The sequence below is a fragment of the Canis lupus genome, chromosome 12 (assembly GCF_011100685.1).
Source record: "Canis lupus familiaris isolate Mischka breed German Shepherd chromosome 12, alternate assembly UU_Cfam_GSD_1.0, whole genome shotgun sequence".
In the NCBI taxonomy this organism is placed as follows: domain Eukaryota; kingdom Metazoa; phylum Chordata; class Mammalia; order Carnivora; family Canidae; genus Canis; species Canis lupus.
In genome coordinates, this window is record NC_049233.1 from 64,214,555 (window position 1) to 64,240,476 (window position 25,922).

At 40.7% G+C, this 25,922-nt stretch overlaps 1 protein-coding gene across 1 annotated transcript in view; it reads left to right on the forward strand.

The window, feature by feature from the left end:
- Positions 1–25,922, forward strand: part of CRYBG1 (crystallin beta-gamma domain containing 1) — a 200,687-nt gene that overhangs the window by 169,076 nt on the left and 5,689 nt on the right. The window contains exons 10-21 of the mRNA XM_038555056.1: positions 5,537–5,663; positions 8,182–8,217; positions 9,208–9,362; positions 10,212–10,338; positions 10,431–10,576; positions 17,157–17,283; positions 17,488–17,520; positions 18,526–18,638; positions 20,395–20,524; positions 23,644–23,783; positions 25,332–25,455; positions 25,718–25,876. Coding sequence (XP_038410984.1) covers positions 5,537–5,663; positions 8,182–8,217; positions 9,208–9,362; positions 10,212–10,338; positions 10,431–10,576; positions 17,157–17,283; positions 17,488–17,520; positions 18,526–18,638; positions 20,395–20,524; positions 23,644–23,783; positions 25,332–25,455; positions 25,718–25,876 — 1,417 coding nt within the window. The remainder of the gene's footprint in view (positions 1–5,536; positions 5,664–8,181; positions 8,218–9,207; positions 9,363–10,211; positions 10,339–10,430; positions 10,577–17,156; positions 17,284–17,487; positions 17,521–18,525; positions 18,639–20,394; positions 20,525–23,643; positions 23,784–25,331; positions 25,456–25,717; positions 25,877–25,922) is intronic.

Genomic DNA, 25,922 nt, shown 5'->3' on the forward strand with positions numbered 1-25,922 from the left:
AGGAAGTGGGAATATCTCAGATAGGGGAAATTAGAACAGAGAGTGCGGGTGGCGGTCCTGGGTAAGGTAGTCTCTGAAGGGGAGCTCCCAGCCCAGATCGCGTGAAAGATACCCACTGAGATACAAGGAAAACACACTGAAGCTTCTTCTTTTTTTTTTTTTTTTTTTTTTTTGAAAATCTCCTCCTTTTAAGATTTCCTGTGTGTGGAAAAAAAAAGATTTCTCTGTGTGTGTGTGTTTTCTATTAAATTCATAATATATTCAGTCATAATGTATATCATTTATAAACATATATTCAGGGAAGGCTCAAAAATTTTTGTCGATGGGATATGCATAAGATAACGCCTGTGTAATGTGTCAGATGGCAAATACTACAGGAAACGTGCGTTGGAGAGAGGAGCAGTGGTAGCACCATTTTGGATAGGATGGTCAGGGAGGTGTCTGTTGACATTTTAAGTGGAGGCCCAGAGGAAGTGAGGGAATCAGCCTTGGGGAGGCCTGGGTGGGGAGGGTCAGGGGGCGAGTCACTGGCAGGAAGCGATTGCAAAGCCCTGCTGGGCGGGTTTGGGGAACTGTCAGGAGGTCAAGGTGGCTCGAGCAGTGAGTTGGGAGGACCGGAATGGGAGAGAGGCCTCATGTTAGGCCTTGGGAGCGATGTTAGATTACTCCACGTTACATGGGTGATCATGGGAGGATTTTGATCTAACTTGTGCTTTAGAGAGCTCACTCTGGCTACTATGGAGAAAACAGATTATAAAGAGGCAAGGGTGGAAACAAACCAGTTGAGAGGTAAGTGCAATTGTATAGGCAAGAGGTTTTAAGGGCTTAGAAGGTGCGGGTGAGAAGCGGTCAGATTCTGGATACATTTTCCTAGTAGAACTGTCAACATTTGCTGACAGACTGTATGTGAGGTGTGAGGGGCTGAGCTCTATCTAGGGTTTGGGCCCTCAGCATTTATTGGGATGGAGAAAACAGGAGTTCGATTTTAGAGAGGTGAAGTTGGACACGCCAACTGTACATTCAAGCGAGAGGACACGAAGGCGACCGGAGTTCAGGAGGGAAGCTGGATATAGACATCCAGGAGTCATCGGCCTGGATAAGGTATTTAAAGCCTGCTCTGCACAGATCTCAAAGGCAGTACAGGAGCTGTCTGAGCCCTGGGCATGTTTATTTTTGGCAGTTGGGAAGAAAAGGAGGAGTCTAAACAAAGAAAAGAGCTTCATCTCTTGCTGCCTTTAATTGTTTTTTCACATCAAAGAGATGTGTATATCTCATTTCTCAAAGTATTCATATTAAGTTGAGAATTACCACTCTCCTTGGAAAAGAATGAAATCGTCGTCTGCTATATGTTCATCTTGGTGCCTGGAAGGTTTCATGACTCAGGCTTGGGTTCTGTTGAAGCTTAATGAGTTACACCGAAGTAATATTTCTTACCTTTAAAGTTACTTTAACTCGTCTCACCATGGGTCGTCACAAACCTGTGGTGGTGTCCAGTTTATGATGGCTTGCATGGCAGTGGACATCTTTTTTTTCCTGGTTGTCATTTCTGTTGCCATTAGGGTAATAGAAAACTGCTTTGGATGTCAGTTCAAAGTTGGGGTCCTTGAACTTGGTTGGTCGGCTTTGGGAATGGTCACTAGTACTTTTATAGATCTGCCGGGGGAGTCTTGCTGGGTTGGGAGAATTCAAGTGATAGTAAACACCTGTGCTCACTTTGCTTCTAATGGTGCACTGGTGCCCTGAACCAGTAGAGAGAAGTCTTTGCTTGTGAGGGACTTCCTTAGATTCCATTAGGAGATTTGTTCCAGGGCCCATTTACTGTGGGTTAAACTCTTCTACACGTACACAAAATAAGGGTATGGCTTGTCAAATTCTTAACTTGGAAACAGGAGTAATTTCTAAAATTTTCTTTCAGAAATTCTTTTCTATCGAATGTAATTTTTTTTTAAACTTCTGTTTTAAGACCTGGCTAATACTATACCCATCCTCCTGGAGATGAGGGTATACCTTTTGGTGGTGGTGGTATGTGGGGGGGGGTATATTTCTAATAAAAACAAAGAATTTTAGAACTTTAAAGGGAGCATAAAGAACATGTGTTTAAGGAAGACTGGCTTTAGTCATATTCTCGGGGTTAGGATTAGTTGTTAGCAGAACAGGTACTCGAATGCCGGTGTTCTGAAGTCAGGGGATAGTTTTAATAGCCAAATATCCTTTGATCAATTTTACTGTGAAGTATTTGATATACACAGAAGATGATATACATGTGTGAGTTATGAAGCCTGGTAGTAAGACCCATCCCCATGGGGCCACCACCTGACTTAGGACCTCACCATTACCAGCACTGCCACAGCACCCTGCGTGGCCCAGCCTGAGCCCATCCCCCTGACTCCTCCACACGTGTAGCCTCTCTCTGGAGTTCTGTGTTATTCTCATACCCTTCTTTTATAGTTCTGTCCCTGCAATATTTTAGGTCGGCTGTCATAGGGAATATGCCACAATCTGGTTTTGTCTCTGAGTGTTTCCTGGTATCATTTAACTTGTTCCCGTATTGCCTGGATTTTCTGTATTGTATGGGTTAGGTCTAGAGGCATGATGAGATGCAGATGTGGGAAAGACCCTTCTTAAAAGTAATGCTACATATTCATGTTGCATAAAAGGTGGCATGTGCTAACCAGCTTCCCATTAACCATAACTGAGTTTGGTTGCTTGGTTAAATTGGTGCCTCTTACAACTCTCCACCCTAAAGGGACATTTTCCCCTTTGAGATTCATAGCTCCCCCTCTTTAGAATAACCTCAAAGTTGGCATATACATATTCAATCTTTTGAACATCCAGTTGGTTTCTGTAGAGAGCCAGCATTCATATGTAGCCATTTCTGGAGAGTAAGACTGAGGATCCAGCTGGAAATACTGTAGGTGTTTTTTGTTTCTTTAAGAACAAGTGAACAAGACCAATTTTTCTTGTGTGGCTAGAAGGTATTTCTAAAAGAATAATCACAAAATATTTTTTTCATAAAATATTTTTAATCAATATATGGATAACCATTGTAAACATACAAATGGCTATTATTGAAATAATAACATTTTTAACACTATTTTTTTAAAAAAGCTCATACTTTATAGTTATACTTTATACACTTTATAGTTTAATAATCATGTAGGTAAAAGCTCATTACCTAAGTACATGGGAAAATATGAGCACCTTTAGAGACTGAAATAAAACTGCCTGAAGATAGTTTCCCCCTTTCCTGCTGGCCTCATGAATAATGTAGTTTGTTGGATTAGAACTTAGGAAGAATGAATCATGCTGTGTATGAGTTTTCAGATTCCAAAGTCCACCCAACATTGATAAGTGTGGGTTTGAGCTTCCCCACAAGCCTTTCATGCTCACCCAGGACGCTGTCTTTTCCGCTGTGTCAGTTTGTGTTCACTTTTCAGACAGATCCCCCTTTACCCCAATTTACCTTCCTTCCAGAAATGTTACGTGACTAAATCACATGCTGCAAGAAAAGTGAAGTGTTCAGTAGCAGATGAATAAATGCCCTCAACTCAGACCGTAGAAGGGAAGACCTCCTGAAGGGGTCCTGTGCTCAGCAACACCTCTAGTTCTCATAAGCACTTGCTTAGGCTGCTGAGTTTACAGAAAGTTCCACCCATTTACTTGTGAGGACTCAGACTCCAAGGCCCTTGGTAGCCTAATAGCACCATTTCTGATGAAATGCCACTATTTAGTTAGGGTGTGGAGTCCATGCGTGGTGTTCCTGGGAGAGCTTTGAGCTCTCAAAACTGTGTAACGCATCCCTACCTGTCATGCCTCAGATGTAGGGAAGTTTAAAGGACCCCACTCTTAGCTCTGTTTTCTTGTGGTTTAGGGCATTGCAGTGCTTTTTTTAAAAAGATAAGTCTTTCCCCCCACCTTAATTTTTTATTGAAGTCTATGTAATAATATTTGTACAAAAAACGGTGCAGGACAAATCGTAAGCATATACCCTGAGTGAACTTTCAAAGTGTAAACATCATCTAGATCAAGAAAGAGAGCATTACAGTATCTCAGAAGCTTCCTCCTGCCATCCTCTTACCCCCCACCCCCGGTACAACTATTACCCTGACTTCTAACCATGTGGATGAATTAGTTTTGATCACCCACACATACACCACTCTGTCTGTCAACGTGTGTGTGTGTGTGTGTGTGTGTGTGTTGAGGGGTCTTCAGTAGGATTTCGAGCGTAAATCCCTGTATAATTAGTGAGTTTAGAGAAGCAACTGATTTATCCAAGGACGTCTTTAACAAAAACCCATCACCCAGAATGTGCATTGGGCCAAAACTGGGAACCAGAAGAAGGCAAAGAGGGAGAATCGAGCTCATTTTGCTGGTAACAAATGTGATTTACGGCCACTATCTTCTTGGCGCCGTGTTCTGGGGAAAGTGGAATTCTCCGGCTAGTACGATAGCGAAGCTACCAAGGAATGGGAGAGGAGGAGTGATCACCATCCTTGTGAACGAAGGGGGCGCGTTACTACCTCCCGTACCGGAAAAGTCCCATCTCCACCACCTCGCCTTCCCCAGAATTCTCCCCGGAACTAAGAAATTACAAGACTGCTAAAGAGGCAGTTCTAACTGGCATGATTCTCTGGTTTCCTGCTTTCTAGCACATTAAAGGAAGGTGGGGGCTGCTGGTTCTCTGACCGCAGCAGAAGTGACAGCTGACAAGCCTGATAAAAGGGTGTGGTATTGAAAAGCCGTAAAAATCAGATGCAAGAACTCGGGAAGCTTTTGGGCCTGGGAACAAGCAGCCCTCCTGCCCCTGCAGAGCCCCCAGGACACCACTGTGCATTGTCACACTCCTGGTGATGATCCTAAGTCGTTGTAAAAAGCATAAATTATGTGCACTTTCTGGCATGAGAAAAACTGCTACCAAAAACCAGTTAGGAGCCTGGCTCGGGGGCAGCGGGGCTCAGCCCAGCACCTGGTACTTGCAGCTGTGTGGCCCTGGGCAACTTAGCCTCATCCGTAAAACGGGGACAGTAGTGTCCCTTCCTCATAGCACCGTTGTGTGCATTGGATCAGATTCCAGGTGGACATTCCGTTTACGCTCTGGGTAGATGCTACCGGTTAGTAGTTTTGGGCCCTGTGACAAATGAATAGGTGAAACATCCGGTTCTGTGGTTACAAATGACATGTCGCCTCTTAAAACAAGGCTCGAGTTTCCTAGCCAGGGCCTCTCTACGTCCGTATGGGGCCACAGAATAGCTACTTCTCTTACTGGGAGTGATAGAGACATTTACGCTTTGAAGCAGCTAATAACAAACATTGAAGTAACTGGACAAAACCATAAGGAAACAGGTAAAAGGTCAAGAGGAGGAGGAGCAGATAATGGCCTCTTCCTCCGTGAATCTAACGTTGCTCTGGTGTCCGAGCGTAGGCGAAACACGGTCCCGACACATCATCCCGTTCTTTTCCTTTCCCCTCAGTGGGGTCCTGCAGGCCCTGGAAACAAATGATGAGTCCTCTCTTTTCTCTCTTGGTTCTTATTTAGGTGGCTCATTTATGAAGAACCTGGATTTCAGGGTGTGCCTTTTGTCCTGGAACCTGGTGAATACCCCGACTTATCCTTCTGGGATACAGAAGAGGCGTATATTGGGTCCATGCGGCCTCTGAAAATGGTAAAAATGAAATCTAACACCATGTTCTGGGGGGTCTGATTCTTGGTCAGGTTGACCCTGAGAATTCACAGGCTGTGACTTCGAAGCAATAAAACCGACTCTTTTTTTAAAGAACACAGCTCTGTAGTAGCCAGAACCTTCCGCTAGACGGAAGTAATAGGAAGGATAACTTGCTGGACGCTCTAGATGAAAACCTGTGGCTAAGCCCGGGTTCTCTGCGTTCGAGGCAGTCCTGGCCTTGCAGAGCCGTGGGCAGGTGCACAAAGCTCCAGCGCAGGGGTGGTTTAGGAAGTGAAGACAGTGAAGAACTAAACCTTTATGGAAAACTCTGGAAGGATAGATGACATCCACCTTGAAGGTGATGTGACCCGGAAGGGCCATGATTAGGAGAGCTTCATGCTCAATCAAGTTGGGTCTTAGAAAGCAAGCAGGACCGTGTTAGATGGAGATGTGGGGAGGGTTCTGCGTGAACCTGGGTGCAGCTGGGGAAGGGCAGGGCAGGCTGGGCACCGGCCCAGTCGTGGCGACCAGAGGCGGGGGTGGACGGCAGCTTTGGGGGCTTTGGGGCTGGATGTCCAAACATCGTCCTCCCCAGTGTCTGCCTTAGAAAGGAGCCTGTGCTCGCCCGACCCTATCCCTGTCTTTTGTCTTATTCTTTCTACCTCTTCTTCTAAACCCGAAGCCTTGGGAGGATCCAGGCTGCACCTGTCTCGTCCTCCGCGTTGAGCATGGTGCGTGCCACATGGTAGTAGGTGCTCACTGACTACCCCGGGCACGAGTGAGGCTCTTGTCCCAAAGCATGTTTTTGAAATTGCACTTTGCAGTTGTCTTCTGGAGTCAGTTTGAATCAAATTAGAAAGTCATGGAGGTGATTTTTATCTTAATTTTACCCCTCCTGCCAAAGCCTGTGGTTTCGTTACCTCCGTGTTTGTGGGTCCACATGCAAAAATCATTTGCGCTATAAATGACTTTTTCATTATAAATGATTTGTTTCTAAAATTCACTTTCAAAGAACAAAGTTTAGTTTTGGGAATATATGAAAGAATTGTCCCAGCTTTTGAAGGCTGTTTGAAATAACTTACAAAACTGTGACGTTTATGGCATTGGAAAAGGATGCCTTGGAAAAGGGTGCTTAGTGGTCTCCTCCTCACCCCCAATCCACAGCGGACACCTTCCAAGACCCTCAGTGGGCTCCTGAAATCACAGATGGCACGAAACCCTGTATATACTAGGTCTTCTTCCTATAGGTATATGATAAAGTTTAATTGATAAATTAAGTTACAAATTTATTATAATTTACAAATTAGGCCAAAATTAAATTAGAGATGAATAGTAACTAATAATAATAAAAGAGAACAAGTATAACAATACACTGTAAAACTTAGTGAATGTGGGGTCTCTCAAAATATCTTCCTGTACTGTGATCGCCCTTCTTGTGATGAGGTGAGATGAGAAAGTGCCCGCCTGACAGCTGAAGTGAAGTGAGGGGCTGAGGCAACCCTAGGAACGTTGGGCTACTCCTGACCTTCTGAGTCATGTCAGGAGGAGGATGGTCTGCTTCCAGGCTGTCCTCGACCTGGGTAACAAACTGCAAAGTGAAAATGCAGATAATGGAGGAGGGGCTACTGCACTTGGTTGGTTAAGCTCTGCTTTGTTGATAAAATCAGCAACATTCCTTTATAATTACAGTTCTTTTTGGTGCATTTGAGCATCTCTGGCTACACTTTTCTAAAAGCTGTTCTGTATGGGTAGAAAATAACCTCCTGACTTTCCCACTGCTGATTCTAACTCTTGCCCTGTTTGTTATTTCTGTGTAATAATACCTTTTTCTGTGACTTATTTTTAGTGAGTTTCTTTTTATTTGGTGGGGGGGTGCATTTAAAAAAAACCCTAATATAAGAGTGTAGCCACTCCTCCCACAGACCCCTCCTTTGGGCTACTTTCAATTCTATCTAACAGTTCCTCTGATTACTTCAAGAGTCCTCCAGACCATATTGTGTTGTGAACTTGTGTGAACTCAACAGTTTTGTAAGCCGTGGGTTGCAAAATCAAGTACCTGCAGGGGCCAGACAGCAAACAGACCTGAGCGAGGGTGGCTGGGAGTTGGACTGAGAGAGTGGTGCAGACAGGCAAACGGGGCACAAGCCCTGGCTGGAGAATGAGCCCAGTGGAGAGGTAGTAAGTGCACAAGGGGAGGGTCGCTGCCTCTCAGAATCTTCGTCTTAAGAGGAATGAGAGAGATGCATTTTTGTAAGACATCTTCTGAGTTAAAAACAAACTACACAATGCAGCTTATTAGGTTAAAAAACAGACCTACCATGCAGATTCAGCTTATAGACCACCTCCGCTGTACACGGTCTTCCTCATTCTTCCTCTGCACCGTTGGTGACTTCAGAGCTGTTGCAACAGAAATTAAACCAGATGCACTCACGCTGGGAGGTTCACCGCCATGAGTGATATAAAATGGGAACCTGTCAATGGAGAACCGTTTTTCTTACTGTATTATTTTTCTTTTCAGGGTGGACGTAAAGTCGAATTCCCTACAGATCCAAAGGTAAACATGTATATACTTTAAATTTTATTCCCATGCCATCCCCATGAAGATCATATTTACGTGATTTTACGTAGCAACCTCCATAAAACATAATCTGCAGCTAGAGGAAGTTATCCCAGCTGACACATACCATCGCTCAGACTGGAAGATGATACTTACTAATGGCACTAATAATCACTCACAGTATGTGTAGCCATGGCCTAAAAGGTTCATTGGTGTATTAAGTTTATAATTTGTGGTTGTATTTACTAATTGCGGGGCCTGCTGCTGCTTGCCAGTAAGCCAGAAAAAACTTAGTTCTCAACACAAGATCTCCCTCTCTGCTATTTCTACTTTGCACATTTATGACATTTATATTTTGTCTTTTTTTTTTTAAGTAGGCTCCACACCCAACATGGGCCTTTAACTCATGACCCTGAGGTCAAGAGTTGAGTTGCGTGCTCTACCAACGAATCTAGTCAGGAGCCTCTGGATTTCATTTTTTTTTTTTTTAATTTTATTTATTTATTCATGAGAGACACAGAGAGAGAGGCAGAGACACAGGCAGAGGGAGAAGCACGCTGCATCCCGGGAGTCCTATGTGGGACTCGATCCCAGGACTCTAGGATCACACCCTGGGCTGAAGGCAGACACTCAACTGCTGAGCCACCCAGTAGTCCCTGGATTCCATTTTTAAGGCAATAGGGGAGTCTCTGATTCCTTAGTTTGTCCTAAGCAAAATCCTAAATATGGGTTTTCGACATTGAACAAAAACCAATTTTTTTAGACCAATTATTTATAATCTATCATTTGAACCTGTCTTTGGGCTGCACCACATCAGGAGAAAAATTCTGAGCTTTAAAGTGATAAAATACTGCTATTTAGTTAATTAAAAAAATATCAGAAAGTTTTGTGTTCTAGGATGTAGTGGTATTAAATGACTGATTTAATGTTTAGCTGTTGAGATCTTTAACTTCTTACAATTACTGGCATATCTCATCTTTATTATAGGTAGTTATTTATGAAAAGCCTTTCTTTGAAGGAAAATGTATGGAACTAGAAACAGAAATGTGTAGTTTTATCACGGAAGCAGGTGAAACAGAGGAAACGACAGATGACAGTTCATCATTTACGTCTGTGGGCTCAATGAAAGTTCTGAGAGGAATGTAAGTAGATGGGAGGAACCAGAGGGGTTTCTTTTTTATCCCTTTAGTGAAGTAGTATCACATTCCCACCCCCCCACCGCCGCCACCCAAAAACCATTACAAATAACATGGTACAGTGAATTTTAAACATGTTTTCAGCTAACTGTGACCCGGATTTCACATGGCAGTTCGAGGGGATGGTTTGGGGCCAGTCAGTTGAACAAGGCTGATAAATTAGTCCGGACTGATCATATTTACATCTTGTTTATTAATATTATGCTCCATACTATAGTGAGCTGTTAGTTTGCTATTTTTATGACATTTTATACTTTATAGATCTTACGTATTTCCTTTAGAAGTATACACTAAAAATGGTCTTGTAAATAGACAAAAATATATAATAATTACTCATTGAAGAAAGTTTATCCAGTTTTCTTTGCTGCGGTTCTTTTTTTTTTTTTAAAGATTTATTTATTAGAGAATGAGTGGAGGCAGGGCTTGATCCTAAGACCCTGAGATCATGACCTGAGCCAAAAATCAAGAGTCAGACACTTCACCTACCGAGCCACCCAAGCGCTCCTGCTGAAATTCTTTTGAGTCTTTCTTATTAAACATACACACACACACACACACACACACACACACTCCCTATACTCCTTTACAGAACTTTGATGTATATTTCTTAGGTTGTTCTTTAGGGGGCCATTCTATTAGTCTCTTAAATTTCAGAAAAGAATTCCGATGGTTGTAATGGATGAATCTGTGTCTAGCTTCATAACTATTAGAAATTGTTAATAAAACTGTTAAACACATGGGAAAAATGTTAGCACTAATGTAAATTACTACTCCTTCATGTTCTTTCTGTTGCAGTTGGGTTGCTTATGAGAAGCCTGGATTTACAGGTCATCAGTATTTGCTTGAAGAAGGGGAGTACAAGGACTGGAAAGATTGGGGAGGTTACAATGGAGAACTTCAGTCTTTACGACCTATATTAGGTGTAAGTTAAAGAAAAGCTGATGGCTAATACTTGATATTTTTTGAATAATAAATGGCTAGCCTTTGAACTTTGAATTTTTTTTTTCTTAATAGGATTTTTCAAATGCTCACATGATAATGTACAGTGAAAAAAACTTTGGATCCAAAGGTTCCAGTATTGATGTGTTAGGAATTGTTGCTAACTTAAAGGAGACCGGATATGGATTGAAGACACAGTCTATTAATGTACTGAGTGGAGTGTAAGTGAAATGACCCTGTTGGGATCTTAAACACTTTTACCTTGGGTTGTATTAAACTAATAGTGTCTCGGACACAGAGTAGACACTCAATAGATAAACATACCAACATTAAATCAGTCATTTAATACATACTGCCACAATATTTTCATAACTGCTTTTTAAAATCCTTCTCATATAATCTTTTTCTTCATGTGTAATATAATATTGCAGTAGACTTTTGGGTTTCATGATAGTAGAAACCCACAGATTTCACTTCTCTTATCATTCTGCAGAATGGAAGAGCTCCTGGATTTCTTATGATGGGAATCAAATAAAAAAATAACGATCTAACACCAGAAAACAGAGGTTAGGGTAACGTCCCGTTCAATTTTCCTCTAGTCCTTTCAGGGGAGGAAAAATTTTCTTATACCATCAAGATTCTTCTAGCTGGTGTAAGAATTAAATTGACATAAGATAGATTACATGAGATGACAAGAGGAAAAAACCCCACCGAAGTTCATTTACATGCTCACGGAGGCCCAGTAATGAAATTGAGACCCAAAGAAATGACCAAGGCAGGCCGTTTTTATATGTTTTAGACAGAGAGACAATATATTTTTGAGGAATTGACAGGATAAAACTTGTTTGGAAGCTTCAATTAGTAAGGAATTCTAAACAGAATTTGGGCTAATGTAAATTATTAAAGGTTTGTTTTTCTGGCCTTCTCAGCTCTAAATCCCTGTTTCTGGTGATGAGGGTGTGTCTCTACCTCCAGGTACAGGGAGGGCACCTTTCACATGGGAGATTTATTTCCTGCTTTCAGGAGGACAGAGGAGGGTCTGAATGTCTTTACACAGGCTGTTTAAGCAACTTTACTTTGAAATAATCAATATGCCATTGTGGTACTTTTTGGGGTAGCCTGCCCTCAGCCCCTACATCCTACACCTGCTTCATCTTATTTCTTCACTATTATTTTGACAGAAAAATTACTGTTTCAGTGTACCTGGAGTTAGCCATTGAATGCTTTATTAATGTAAAGCTTTTATTTAAATTTATTTTATTTTATTTAATGTAAGCTTTTATTGAAAGATGATCAGTCAAGATTCTTTGGGATGCACACAACTACAAGCCAACCTAAATTGGTGTAAGTTTTAAAAAAATGGAATTTATTGGTCTCCATAACTTAAAAGTTCTTGGAAAGATTTTGCCTCAGTCGTGGCTGGATATAGGGTGTAGACGCTGTCATTAGAACTTGCTCTCTGTCTCTTGATTGGGCTTTTCTTCTGTGCTGGCTTTGATGAAGGCAGGCTACTTCCATCTGGTGCCCTAAGGCAGCATCATCTGCCTTTTGCTCTTCTCACTGTGTCCAGTGGAAAGAGCTTCTCTTTGCCACAAAGTTTCCAAGTTTAACATTGATTCTCTCAGCTTGGGTTGTATGTACCTGCCTGAACCAAGCACCGTAGTCACAGAGATGATGGTACCTGGGTTATGTGCCCAGTCCTGGAGCAGGATAGGCTCCATCCCACAGGACGATTGGGGTGAGTTGATCCCCGGAAATATCAGAAAGAATGGGGACAGATATCAGATGGGCAAAACAGGTGTCTATTAAGAGAAGTTAAACAATCGTCCTTATTATCCAGGTTGACGTCAGTTATATATAAGGGAGAGTATTCTTAAATAATTCTATGAAATTATTTGACATTGGTTCTGTTGAAAGTGTTTGATGTTAAGTTTTTTGTTTTGTTTTGTTTTATGTCATGAGTAACCTAGGCTATTGGGATCATTCTAACCTCAATTGTATCATGTTTCACGGAGCTTCCCATAGGATCCCTGGATATCGGAGTTGTGTTTATGATGTAATATGCTTTTACTGTTAGTGATATTCACCAAATCCTTGTGTAGGTTGTTGCTTGTGGCACCATCTTGGCAGGGTGACATCTGGGACTTCTCGGTCTTCATTCTTAGCAGGAAATGCCTCCTAACTGGGTCCTGCCATGGAGCCCTAACATTTTACAATCTGCTGTAGACAAAAGATATGGTACAGCAGAAGTCATCTGAAATGTTGCCACGGCCCTCTAGTATTTGAGATTAGCTTTAAAGTTCACTATTTAGAAGGAAAATAGTGACCGACTCAGTCTCGAAAAACAGTTGTACGTTTTGGAGCTCACAGGTGTATCAGTGGCATGAGTCCGAGTCCAGTCATGCTAGCAGAGGAAGCAGAAGGAAGCCGGGTAGCGTTCCCTTAGGGCATTTATGTACATTATGCTTGTGCCCAGAGCCAGTCTTTTTTTTTTTTTTTTTAATCCAGTTTTTGTTTACTTGAAGTCAGTTTCCTTTATAAAACGTTGTTTTTATAGGTTTCGATTTTTAGTCCTTTAGAGTTGTATTTCCTGCCAGGCTTTCTCTCTGGTTATAGCAGTTGAGTTGTGGTATTGGGGGAAGTTGAAAGGAGGTGTGCACACATCACTCCCCCATCACCACCACTTCCTTTTAAATTGTGTGGTTGTAGAAGGGCTTCTGTAAACCAGAACCAGCTGCTTCCTCGCGGTTCACTGGGTTGGTTATTGGACAGATACTTACTGAGGTCTCTTATGTGCAAAGCATTGTATGGTGTCCTCACAGAGGTTACAGTATTCATATAAAACATAATCATTGCTACAAAAGACCTGGAGATTACGTGCTCCGGGAATCTACTGAGCAGAGAGAGGTTACTTTCCAGTTTGTACACGGGGAAGACTTTGGCCCAAGAGCTGGCGTGGGACCTGGTCCTTGTGGGCTGGGAGGCTGAGGTGTGCCAACACGAGGGAGGAAGACTAGCCTCTTTGTTTTTAATGGTTTCAAAGAAGAATGATTTCAATGACTTTATTCTTCTTGGTAAATAAGAATTTTACTTTGGTTCCTCACGTCTCAGGATGGAACCCGAAAACTTTTCAGGAAACCTTTTTGAGGTTCTTGTTCTGGGTGTCTCCCAGGAGGTGCACTCTCCTATCACACGGGCAATAAATTCCCCGGGCAGTCAACTCATGTTTAGCTCAGAGACCAGCCTTCGGGAAGGATGCTCATGAATCCAACTGAGGTTTCGAGAACTGGATTCCGCTTCTATTGCAACATCAGGAGACACTCCCTGTTCAGCTCTACTCATCATTTTCACGTTGTGCTATCTCGTTCAAATGGCGGAAACAGAGCTAACTTTTTTTGTTTTAAGATTAAGAACAAAAGGAAATATTTCTAGAGTCCAGCTTAAAAAATTAAAAGTGCTGTTGTTTGAATTTCTTTTTCCTTTTCCCTTCCACGGAAGGGCCAGGCTGCCCTGCCGCCCTTAAGCTCCGAGCAGTGATTGCAGCAGCCTGGGACCTGCTGGTACTTGTACTCGCTCTCTCCCCACCACCCCCATCAACCTTATAAACGAGAAGTGTTGATTCATGTGTACAGAATATGTTTAAACAAGGACAGTAAGGAATCTTTTTCTTACAAGTCTCGAGTATAAGTTATAGGTATACCCAAGAATCTCAGATCTGAGTTTTCTTTTTTTTTTTTTAACCCTCCTATTAATGGGTGATGCATCTGGGGCTGCATCTTGGAAGGAAAAGAACACTACTGTCAATTCAAGTAACATCCTAATAAGTGGTTTGTTTGTTTCAACCTCCATGAATTAGATGAGTTTATGTGGTGTTGGGTGTTTCCTTACAAGTGATTTATTTTAGTTTTATAAGGAAATAGAGCATTCTCACTTGTTAGTGATTTGAAAAAAAAGAAATCTGGATTTTTGTTAAAGGACTAAAGAAGCTGGATTAAAGCTTCCTCCCAGGCTTGCTGAACTGCCTTCTCTCCTGTGTTCCATTCCATCTCTTCCCATTCACAGCCTTTTCCCCTCCAAACCGGAAGTCAATCAAGCAAAAAAAGGCCTTTTAGCCCTCTGTTAACCCTGGACAAGTCACTCCCCGCTCAGAACAAACAACAAATAATTCCATGTGATACTTCTCAGCCACCTGTAAATTCTGTAACTTATTACAGATACAGAGCCTGCCAGGAATACTTTTTTTCTGATATGACTTAACCTCTTTTTTTTTTTTCTCTCTTCTCTTCTCTTTCTTCCTTCCCTTCTTTTCCTTCCTTTCTTTCATCCTGGTTTTTGTAGATACTCTTGCTGTGCAGATATTCCTCCTCACACAGTAGGATTCCATGCTCTTACTTAGTTGTCACTTCTTTTCACAAGCCAAAGGCCATGTGAGCAAAGGCAGCACACCCAGGCTCCCAGGAGCTGTATAACCTCACACGATGTCAGCACTGGGATCCTGGCCAACCTCCTTACCTATAAATGAAAATACGATCTTTCACAAAGATTAAGTGACCCCTTCAAAGTTATCTGGAAGTGAATGTCATGACCATAGCTAGAACGAGGTCTCCTAACTCCTCGCCTCACCATGCTAAAGGATAGGTCTTAAAAATTGCTAATGAGGTTCTGAAGTGGGGGAGCAGTATTTTCTGAAATGGGCTGACTGGTCTTCCAGCACTTACTCTGTTCAGATGGTCGGAAGTGCACATACAGACGTTAGCTGTTATAAGCTACTTGATCCTAGAGATTTTTGCAGTGTTCTTTTTCTCCTTGGTTGCTGTTCATTTCCTAAATAATACCTGTATTTGAGTTTTTGTCTAAGGTCAAGCCCCTTTGACAGTATAATCATAATCTGTTCTAGTTATGAAGTGTGTGGACTGTTTTAAGTGTGGCTCAATGGAAGAATAAATGAAAGGAAACCTGATAAGGGAAATGGCAGCCTGGGTCATGAAAGAGCATGGGGAGCCTTGGGAAACACAGTCCTGGCCCAGTCATCCTTGGTCACTAATCAGCTGTGTCACCCTGGACAAGTTATTCCCCACTCAGGAAATGCCAACAAATAATTCCTTGTGATACTTCTCAGCTGTCTGTAAATTCAAGGGCAAGGATTGTCTTTTTCATCCTTGCATGCCGAGTGCCATCTAGTTCCTGGCACATGATGAATGGCCAGGTGACGTTTGTTGAAAGAATCAATGAATTCACTTTTCTGTGTCTTAAGGTTTTCCTTTCTGTAAAATAGATTAAGTGGGGTCATAGATGTGAAAGCATTTTGGAAAGTTTTGAGTATAAATGCAGGCATATACGTATTATTCCTTTCAGCGGTGAGCAGATCAGCAGGGCAGCAGATGAACTCAGGAGGAGACGCTGAGTTAGCTCTTGAATATAACAGAAGTGAAAACCTTTTAAAGACTATCTTTGGCTAGAAAGTAGAATCACATCAATAAGTTGGTTTTGTTGATTATCCTCTGAGTGTAGGTCACTTGTGAGGCAACAAAAGAAAACATCCCAGAAGAGATTTTAGTATCTGAGTGTTTGTTCAGTTTTGCTTACTGTGCATAGACACATCACGACAGAAATCCTATTCCAAATAAAATTTTAATTACTTAGCTGTATTTTTTTGTTTGTTTTTTTTTTTAATGGTAAATTTGGAGCAATTTTTTATCATGCAAATGGACGGAAGTCCACTCAGGATACGGAGACTTTTGTTTTATAATCAGCTTGGCTAAAATCGTTAATTTTTGCATAGGAAACAAAACTTATAACCCAAATAATATGATGACCTTGCAAAAAGGAGGACAATGTGTTTATAAAGGTAACCAGTTCTTGAACTTCAACCAATGTACCATATAAAAAGATGATTACATATTGATATCAAGGTAGCATAATTACTAATCATCTTTATTTTAGTGTTTCAAATAATATTTAAACTCAAGGGTAGTTCACTACTCACGTTGGCTTGAATTTCCTGCACACAGTGTTAGAGTTCTTATCTCTCTGTGTGTACATGCCAACCTGAAGAATGTGTTTTTCACTCAAAGACTGAAGTTGCCATGATTTGTAATAGAGGTATTATACTTCTGTTGTGCCTCTGATCTTTTCTTCCCTTCCAGCTTCAGCCCCTCCCCCACTCAGTGTCTCCTTTTCTCCAGTAATTCCCAATTTCTTAGAGTTTCCCAATACACCAGAGTCTGTCACATTTCTGGACCTTGGCACATGCTGTTTCCCCTTGCTGTACTTTTTCCAAAGCATTTCTTTGGTCAACTTTTTTTTCAGTGTGATTTGTTGTATAACAGAGAGGAAAAAAAAAAAAAAAAAAAAAAAAAAAACAGAGGTAGTTTCTTGTAATCTTTCTGGAAAAATACAGATGTCGATAACAAAAAAAAAAAAAAACTCTTGCTTGCTTACTAAGAGAACTTTACAGGTACTTCTTGGAAGTCCAGATGGTTTCCTCAGAATAGAATTAGAAAGAAATACAGACAAATATCCCCCACTGGGGCTTTCTCAGGGACTAGTATTTGATAAGTGAGGACACCAAAAGGTTCAAGTAAAGATACTTTCACTTGTCACTTCGATTTGTCATACAGACAAGTCTCCCAAGAGACTAATAGAGATTAGAAAAATTAAGATGGCTGATTATGAAAACAAATGGAAGTTTCTTATACATATTTACCTAAGTGGGTTGGTAATTTTATTATACATAAAAAGTACAAACTATATAAAAAAAAAAGTACAAACTATAACAAGTCAGTGTTTTTGTTTCTTTAGGTGGGTAGCCTATGAGAATCCTGACTTCACGGGAGAACAATATATACTGGATAAAGGCTTCTATACCAGTTTTGAGGACTGGGGAGGCAAAAATTGTAAGATCTCTTCTGTTCAACCCATATGTTTGGTAAGGAGTTATACTTTCATATGAGAATATTTAACTGAATTCTGGATTTCCTCAATGTGGACTTCTAATTTATGTAATACATAACACGATAGAAACTGTTCTGAGATTATTTTTAACAGTAATTGCTCATGAGCTGGAAGAAAGAACTTTTTTGATATGTCCAGTCTATTCATGTCCTTCTCTCTTCCCTTTAAAAATTTTTAGGATTCTTTCACTGGCCCAAGGAGACGAAATCAGGTAACTTAAAAAATAATCTATTATAATTAGGGGCTTCTGCTGAAAAGCTGATCTTATGTGTAAAATGTGAGGCATTTGGGACATTTTGTTAGTTTTTACCCATTTTTATACCAGAGAGCATAAGGATATTTTAAAATAGATTTTGGAAAAAAAATAAATAAATAAAATAAAATAAAATAAAATAAAATAAAATAAAATAAAATAAAATAAAATAAAATAGATTTTGGTTTCCTTTATAAATGCTTGATAGCACTTACCCATATCTAAATGTCTTATAAAATGTTATTTATATAAAGTTGAGTTTGACATCATTATACCGATCAGTTTATATTAGTAAGCTAGGATTAATATTTCAAACAATACATAGTTATTGTGATAAACAGTAAAATGAATTTTCATATTTGCTGTGTCTGCATTAGACAAACATTTTATATGGTCTCTTTTATATGGTCTCTCATGCAAGCCTTTGAGTGCTGACTGTCTGCATCAACTGAAGTGTTACATTTGTCATTTAGGCTTTTTAATGGAAGTGTTCAGAGTTCAGACAGCCCTAATTACAGAGGCACAAACACCACTGTAGCCTCCTTTATTGGCATACACAAGATTCTAATAAGTCAGCAAGTATCTTCCATTGAGAGGGAGGAAAACTATACTATGTTTCCAAAATAAAGTTTCTTGTAAATGTTAGAACTGATGAACAATTACTTTTGGCCACAATAAAGCTTTAAAATGCCTCACCGCTTGTCGCAACAGGGTGTTCTATAGAAACCGGCCTCTATTGTTGGCTTGTCCTTTGATGTCTCTGAATTAAGTAAGCCTGAATGGTGCGGCCAAAGTATTTCTAATTGATCATTAATGTAGAAATAGAAAATTAAAGGATTTATAAAATTCATAGTAGTTTATTGTAACAAGAGTTAACAGGTCATGTTTGCATCACTTCAAAGGCTGAAGGAGTTAATGTGTTCAGGAAAATAATTTCACGTGTTTCTGTTTACTTTTTCAAAGATTCAGTTGTTTTCAGAACCAGAGTTTCAAGGTCGCAGTCAAGGTTTTGAAGAAACAACAAGTCAAATTGATGATTCGTTCTCTACCAAGTCTTGCAGAGTTTTAGGAGGGAGGTAAGTAAAACAGTGGGCTGAAGGAGCCTAATTGCTGCGAAAGGTTAGAATTCACGTATCAGCAAGTATTTAGTGACACCTTTAGCTGCTTGATATTATACAAAACCACCGAACGAGACAAGGCCCTGTTAGTACTAAACTGTACTTTGCAGCATCTGAGTGCCGGACATCAGAGGGTGACATGGCATCACATCACCGGACAATGTGATTCAGACTCAGTTCTCTGCTCTCTAGCCTGTCCTGTCACCTGTACCAGGACTCTAAATAATCTCTAAGATGCCTCTCAAGGTAGATTTTTTTTTTTTTTTTACCGGTAGATGGGAATAGGATAGGCATTCTGCATGATAGGCAGTACATGGCTGGCGTGGAGCTGGTGTGTATGTGATCAAGGAGCACGACACCCCAGAGCTGAGAGGTCTTTGTACTGTGGAGAAGGTGGGATCAGATCATGAAGGCTACCCCTGAGCGTAAGAGATGGATGCCACAGAAAACACAAGAAGGGAAAGGCAATGAGCTCGAAGTGCTGTGCTGAAAATAGTTTTACAAAAGCTTTAGAAGGAGGGGAGAGCCCAAGGTCATGGAAAGTTGGTCAGGAAAACTCGTGAAGCCATCTGTGCAGATGATGAGGAATTAAGTCTAATAATAATAATAATAATAGTAATGGTGCCTTTAATCATATAGTTCTTTATGGTCTCAACAGCACCAGCCTATCATTTAGCATTGCACAGTGGAAACTGCACTGGCTTAGCATTCAAGTGCACAGATTTACAGTAAAAGTCCAGTTTATTAGCACACACCTCCATCTCTGTCCCAGTTCCTCGTTATCCCCTGCCTGCTTCACTTATTAGTACCAGCTAGGTACTTTTGTTGTTCATTTATTGTCTGCCTCAGCTAACTAGAGTGTAAACCTGATGGTACCAAGGATTTTATCTTCTCTTCTGTCCCCAGCAATGGAAAAGTACCCGACGCACACAATTAATCCTCAGTTAGCACTTGTTGGATTAAAAGAATGAACCAAAAAACCCCATCTCTTCTAGGGAAGCATGGTAAATCACCATGTTACTGACACTGGTGAGGCCCAGAGGGGCTAAATGACTTGTCTAAGTCACTGTGGCAGGGAACCCTGGGTGGCGCAGCGGTTTAGCACCTGCCTTTGGCCCAGGGCGCGATCCTGGAGACCCGGGATCGAGTCCCACATCGGGCTCCCGGTGCATGGAGCCTGCTTCTCCCTCTGCCTATGTCTCTGCCTCTCTCTCTCTCTCTCTCTCTGTGACTATCATAAATAAGTAAAAATTAAAAAAAAATAAAAATAAAAAGATAAGTCACTGTGGTATTTGGACTCCTGGCCCAGTACAGAGGTGCTGGAAATGAGGATAAAAGAGAGAAATTTGGGGAGGAAATCAGTAGATCCACTAGCTGTGGAGGTTGAAGGATTACTCAGAGAGGACTCAGGGGCTGAAGAATGGTGGCACCCAGGAGAGGGCCGAGGAATACTGGAAGGTATACAGGTAAAAACACGAATAATTTCATGGAGGAAGAAAAAAAATTGTTTCCCAAATGCCAAACTGACAGCTGACTTATGAATATTAATTTGCCAAAGATGGAAAACAGTAAATAGGCCTAGATATTTTTGAAGAAAGAACAGTTAGCTATACGCATTGTGCTTTATAACAGGCTACCTCTCAAAATGATGATATTCCTGAATAGGAATATTCAAATTACATATTCTACATATATGTGGTTTTTCCTATCGTAGCTGGGTTGCATATGATGGAGAAAATTTCTCTGGTAATCAGTACGTGTTGGAAGAAGGCCACTATCCTTGTCTCTCTGCAATGGGATGCCTGCCTGGAGCAACTTTCAAGTCTCTTCGTTTTATAGATGCTGTAAGTATGTCCGTGTGAATACGGTGTCACAGAGATGTGGGGCTCACACAGCTGATGGGGGCACAGGCAGGCTTCCTCAGGACTTAAAAGTCAGATGCAGAGAAAACAGTTGTAGTAGAACTTTGCTTCCTGTGATGTTTTGGCCTTTTTTTAGATCTTTTTTTTTTTTTTCTTTAAGATTTTATTTATTTGAGAGCAAGTGAGAAGAGAGTGAGCACAGTGGGAGAGGGAGGGGAGAAGCTGACTCCCCACTGAGCAGGGAGCCTGACATGGGGCTTGATCCTAGGACCGGAGATCACGACCTGAGCCAAAAGTAGGTGCTCAACCGACTGAGCCACCCATACGCCCCTCTTTTTAGATCTTTGGCATAGAAGTTGATTTGGTTGGCTGTTTTCTCAGACTTCAGGTGTAGAGTGTTGAGTCAGCCATGGCACAGTCATCAAGGATTAGTTCAAGGTCCCTTTCCTATCTTGTTTTTTTCCATTGCATGCCCGATTCCTATTTCTATGCCTCTCTCCTTTACGGGCACCCATTCTGATGTGTATGGGATACAGCTCGGATATTCTTATTAAGTGTATTTTTAAAAAAACTATTGGCTTTTAATTTATATACAGTATGATACTATAGTTCTCATCATTATAAACCCAATACTTACATTAAAAAAATTTTAAGAGCTGCCCATTATGCTGAACGTACATCCAGTTTATTGATTCTAATTGGCTAAAGTATTCATCATCATATTTTATTTTACTTAATCCTCTCACACACACATATATCCCTGTTGACCTGTGTGAAGTCTCCTGGGGGTATGTATTTTAAAAGAGTGGATCTGGGACGCCTGGGTAGCTCAGCAGTTGACCATCTGCCTTCGGCTCAGGTCTGATTCTGAGGTCCAGGATCGAGTCCCACATCAGGCTCCTTGCAAGGAGCCTGCTTCTCCCTCTGCCTGTGTCTCATGACTAAATAAATAAAATCTAAAAAAAAAAACAAAAAAAAAAAACAAAAATAAATAAGAGTGGGTCTGCTGGATTTCACGTGCATGAATTTCTCTAGGCACTGCCAAATTCCACTACTTGAGATCCTTACTAGGAGAGCATGTGGGTTCCTGGTTTCTACGTCATTACCATTACTGGGAATTCTCTCACTTTCATCAATTTGAAGAAATTGGGTTGAAAGTATGTTTCACTGTTAGTGAGACTGGTATCTCACATACGAATTAGTCACTTGGGTTTGCTGTTCAGTGAACTGCCTGTTTTATATCCTTTGCCAAGGTCTTATCTTTTGTTACAAGGTCTTGTGTCTTTTGTTGTTGTTACTGAGTCGCAGAAAGTCCTCATAGTTTTATTTTTTATTTTTTTAAAGATTTTATTTATTCATGAGAGACAAAGAGAGAGAGAGGCAGAGAGACACAGGCAGAGGGAGAAGCAGGCTCCATGCAGGGAGCCCGACGTGGGACTCGATCCTGAGTCTCCAGGATCACGCCCTGGGCTGAAGGCAGCACTAAACTGCTGAGCCACCCGGGCTGCCCCCCGTCTTGGTTTTTAAATCGCTCTGTTGTTTTAAGGACTTGCAATCACGTCTTCTCCCAGTGCGTCACATATGTGCTAATTCAGATGATAGTGTCCCTTTTTGAACAGAAACCTTTCATTTTGATGTAGCCCAAGCAATGTTCAGTAGAACAAAACATCAAGATAGAGTGCAGAGGTTCAAGTCCAGATATGTCTGTCTGTAGTTGTAGAAATACTTGTCTTTTTGTAGCTGATCTCTCATAAGAAGCCTTAAACACATGTAGTTGATGACTTGAGTTTTAAAAGTAGGAAGAGCATACAGGAGGTGGCTTTAGCTCGTCCTTCCCTGCCTGTTCAAATAACTAAAATGCTGACCTTTCTTGAGATGTGAAAATAGTAGCAGAGAAACTTGGAATGATGTGGAAGATTCATTAGCTTATAAACAATAAAATATCTAAAACGTTGATATTTAATTTGCTTAGGAGTCTAAAAGCTATCTCCAAATCTATATTTAAGTGCACGCACACACACACACACACACACACCCCAAACACACGCACATCAGTTGTCAAGTCTTCAAATCAACTAGTACTTGGAATATATGCTCACGCCACTTTTGCTACTTATGTCGTTTCCTTATATATTTTATATAACCTCATTCTTACACGTACAAACCACCTCTATATACTCATCTGCTCTGTTTACTGCTCGACAGAAATCTTTGTACACGTCGGGGCATATCCACGTAAATGAAGCAGTAAGTTGACACACCCTAACCACAAAACTTTAAGCGACTAGGGAATTTTTGATGTATTATTTATGATCTTAGGATTATTATCATTAGAGCTTAGACTAGGGTCATAAGGGTCTGTAATTTGGAAAACAAGCATAAGCTGCCAGCTTTTTATTTTCTGAAAATCAGTGGACGTCTGTGCTCTTGTCCTCTTAAAAATGAATGATGGCTTGAACAGGGGGCTTCCACCCTGGTTTGGTTTTGTTTTCTCTCCTAACAATTATTCCTACAGGAAAGCTTGGGAACACTGTTGTCTTACAATTAAAACAACAACAAAAAAGGCATTTGAAAAATGCATACATACTTGATGGGATGAGCACTGGGTGTTATATGCTGCCAAACTGAATTTAAATAAAGTATTAAAAAGAAAGAAAGAAAAATGTATCCAAGGGGAAGGTTCCTTGATTAGGTCATTGCCACTGTACCACTAGCCTCCAGATTGCCACTGCCCTCGCCATTTCCGAACATGGCTCCCTAGCCCCTCCTTATCCCCAATAAAAAAAATGGCAAAATTGGAAATAAATGACAAGTGTTGATGATTCAAATACCCATATTTTTGTGCCTAGGATATGTCCTCCCCGCTTTAAAACCCCATTATATTTACCTACCTTCCTATGCAGTAGAAAACTTTCCTGCCCCTCCACCCTTCGTCCCTGTTGTTTTGGAGTACAGGAACACCCGGACCTCCAGGGAAAGGCGCTTTAGGACAGGCTAAGCCTGGTCCCACCTTACAAGTTGTCCTTTAAGGAGATTATTTCTGTAGAAGTCCAAATTATTGTCAAAGCTGAGTGATAGAAACTATTTTTATTCCTTGACAGGAATTTTCTGAACCAACAATTATTCTTTTTGAAAGAGAAGACTTCAAAGGAAAGAAGATTGAACTTAATGCAGAAGTAGTTAATCTCCGATCCCTAGGATTCAACACACAGATACGCTCTGTTCAGGTGATTGGTGGCATGTAAGTGAGTTACCTGCTTTTTATTCAATAAACTATTTGATTTTTACCAATTAGGTTTGATCATTTGTCTTTCCTGCGCTACCTTAGCAAACTGAAATAGAACCTCTTATCCCTTTATTTTCTGTAAGGGTTAATAATTATGCACCTTCATAGTATAGTTTTTCCATTGAGAAAAGCCACATGTGAGGTCACTTTCCTCTCTTCATCCAGATTTTTAATTTACTTAAGGTAAGGACTTTGTCTTAAGCTCCTCTCAAGTTCTTAGGGGAATCCTTTGCAAACTAGTGCTCAGTAAATATACTGAGCACTTTTTTTTTTTTTAACTAAGTAAGAAAAGGAGCTGATTTTTCTTATTCCTTTGAAAGACCAAGTCCTTTGGCTTTGGAGTAGGGTTGGGATTTTCCTTGACCTAGGAATGATTAGCAGATGCTGTAGACAATGATTAAAGGTCAACGTGGGAAGATTTTTCTGAATTTTAAATAATTTCGAAATTAAGATATAAAAATGAATAAGGACTATCCATGTAATAAATATTTTTAAGAAAGCATTTTTCTTTCCCCCATAAAAACAATAGGTATAATCTACCTGTATGCATCAGGTATTGGAGGGGCCGGCCTAGTTATTTAAAAACAATTATGGGGCATCGCGGATGGCTCACCTTCTGCCCAGGGCCTGATCCTGGAGACCCGGGATCGAGTCCCATGTCGATCATGCATGGAGCCTGCCTCTCCCTCTCTCTCTCTGTGTGTCTCATGAATAAATAAATAAAATCTTTTAAAAAAAAATATGGATTACTATGGTGGTAGAATTATGGGTGATTTCCACCCCCCACCCAGAAAAGTTTTATATATTTTTTTTCCCAGAAAAGTTTTAATTAATATTTTGTTTCTATGATAAAATGTCTAAGATGATAACATTTTAGAGTTCCAGGATTAAGAGTAGAGAACATTCCTCATTGATATCATAAATCAGCCAAACAGGAAAGGTTGCTGGCTTTGCCTGCATGCCAGTGTGTGCCAGAACCCATACTTCTTCAGATGTGGACGCCAGCATCTTCAGGCAGAGAGACCAGAGTATCCTCAGCAGTTTTTTGGACTGAGGAAGATTACACTTGTTTTAAATAAACCTTTGAGTTATTTTATTTAACCCTTATATAATACTTAGCATGTGCCACACACTAAGAATTTTACAAATAGTAACTATTTAAATAAAGTATTACAACTGAAAATGTTTTGACAAAAGCCTCACAGGAAGCATGGGGCAGCCCTGTGGAAAGGACTGCATGTCATTGCCTTATTAGAGGGAAAGACTCACCTGCTTCCATTCAGGAGTGGATCTTTGTGGCATAAATACTCATGGACCAAGAATCTCCTACTTGTCAAGAAATGAGTGCTTCAAGTGTTTTAGAAAATAAGATAGTTTCCTTTTCCACCCCAATGTATATTTAAAGAATAAAGTTCAGTGTAAGAATGGGAAGCACTCTAAAAATAATCGAGGCCAATTGTCAAATGGATATTGCCACTTACTCTGGTTTTCTTTTTTTCCCAGATGGGTTACTTATGAATATGGCAATTACAGGGGTCGACAGTTCCTACTGTCACCAGCGGAAGTCCCGAATTGGTACGAGTTCAGTGGTTGCCGCCAGATAGGTTCTCTACGACCTTTTGTTCAGGTATTTATTTTCCTTTTCCAGGCTTTGAATGCTTTTTTCTGAAATGTTTTTCTTCTTCTTTTTTTTTTTTTTTTGTAAATGTAATTCAACTTTTTAGTTTCAGTTTTAAGTATGAGATTTGGTCGCCTCCCAATCTCTGAGGGATGTCGCAATTATCCCTAGTCCAGCCTCACCTTTGATTCCTTCCCTGCTGCTGATGCTTATTCTGTGCTCCTCACAGTACTTCCTGTGTGTGACTATTGCCGGGGTCCTTGTCTTCCAGAAACGAATATATTTCAGACTTCGAAACAAAGCAACAGGCTTATTCATGTCCACCAACGGAAACTTAGAGGATCTGAAGCTCCTTAGAATACAGGTCATGGAGGATGTCGGTGCTGATGATCAGATTTGGATTTATCAAGAAGGATGCATCAAATGCAGGGTGAGCTTTTAGGATCAGATAAGGGTTTGGAATAGCATCTTTCTTG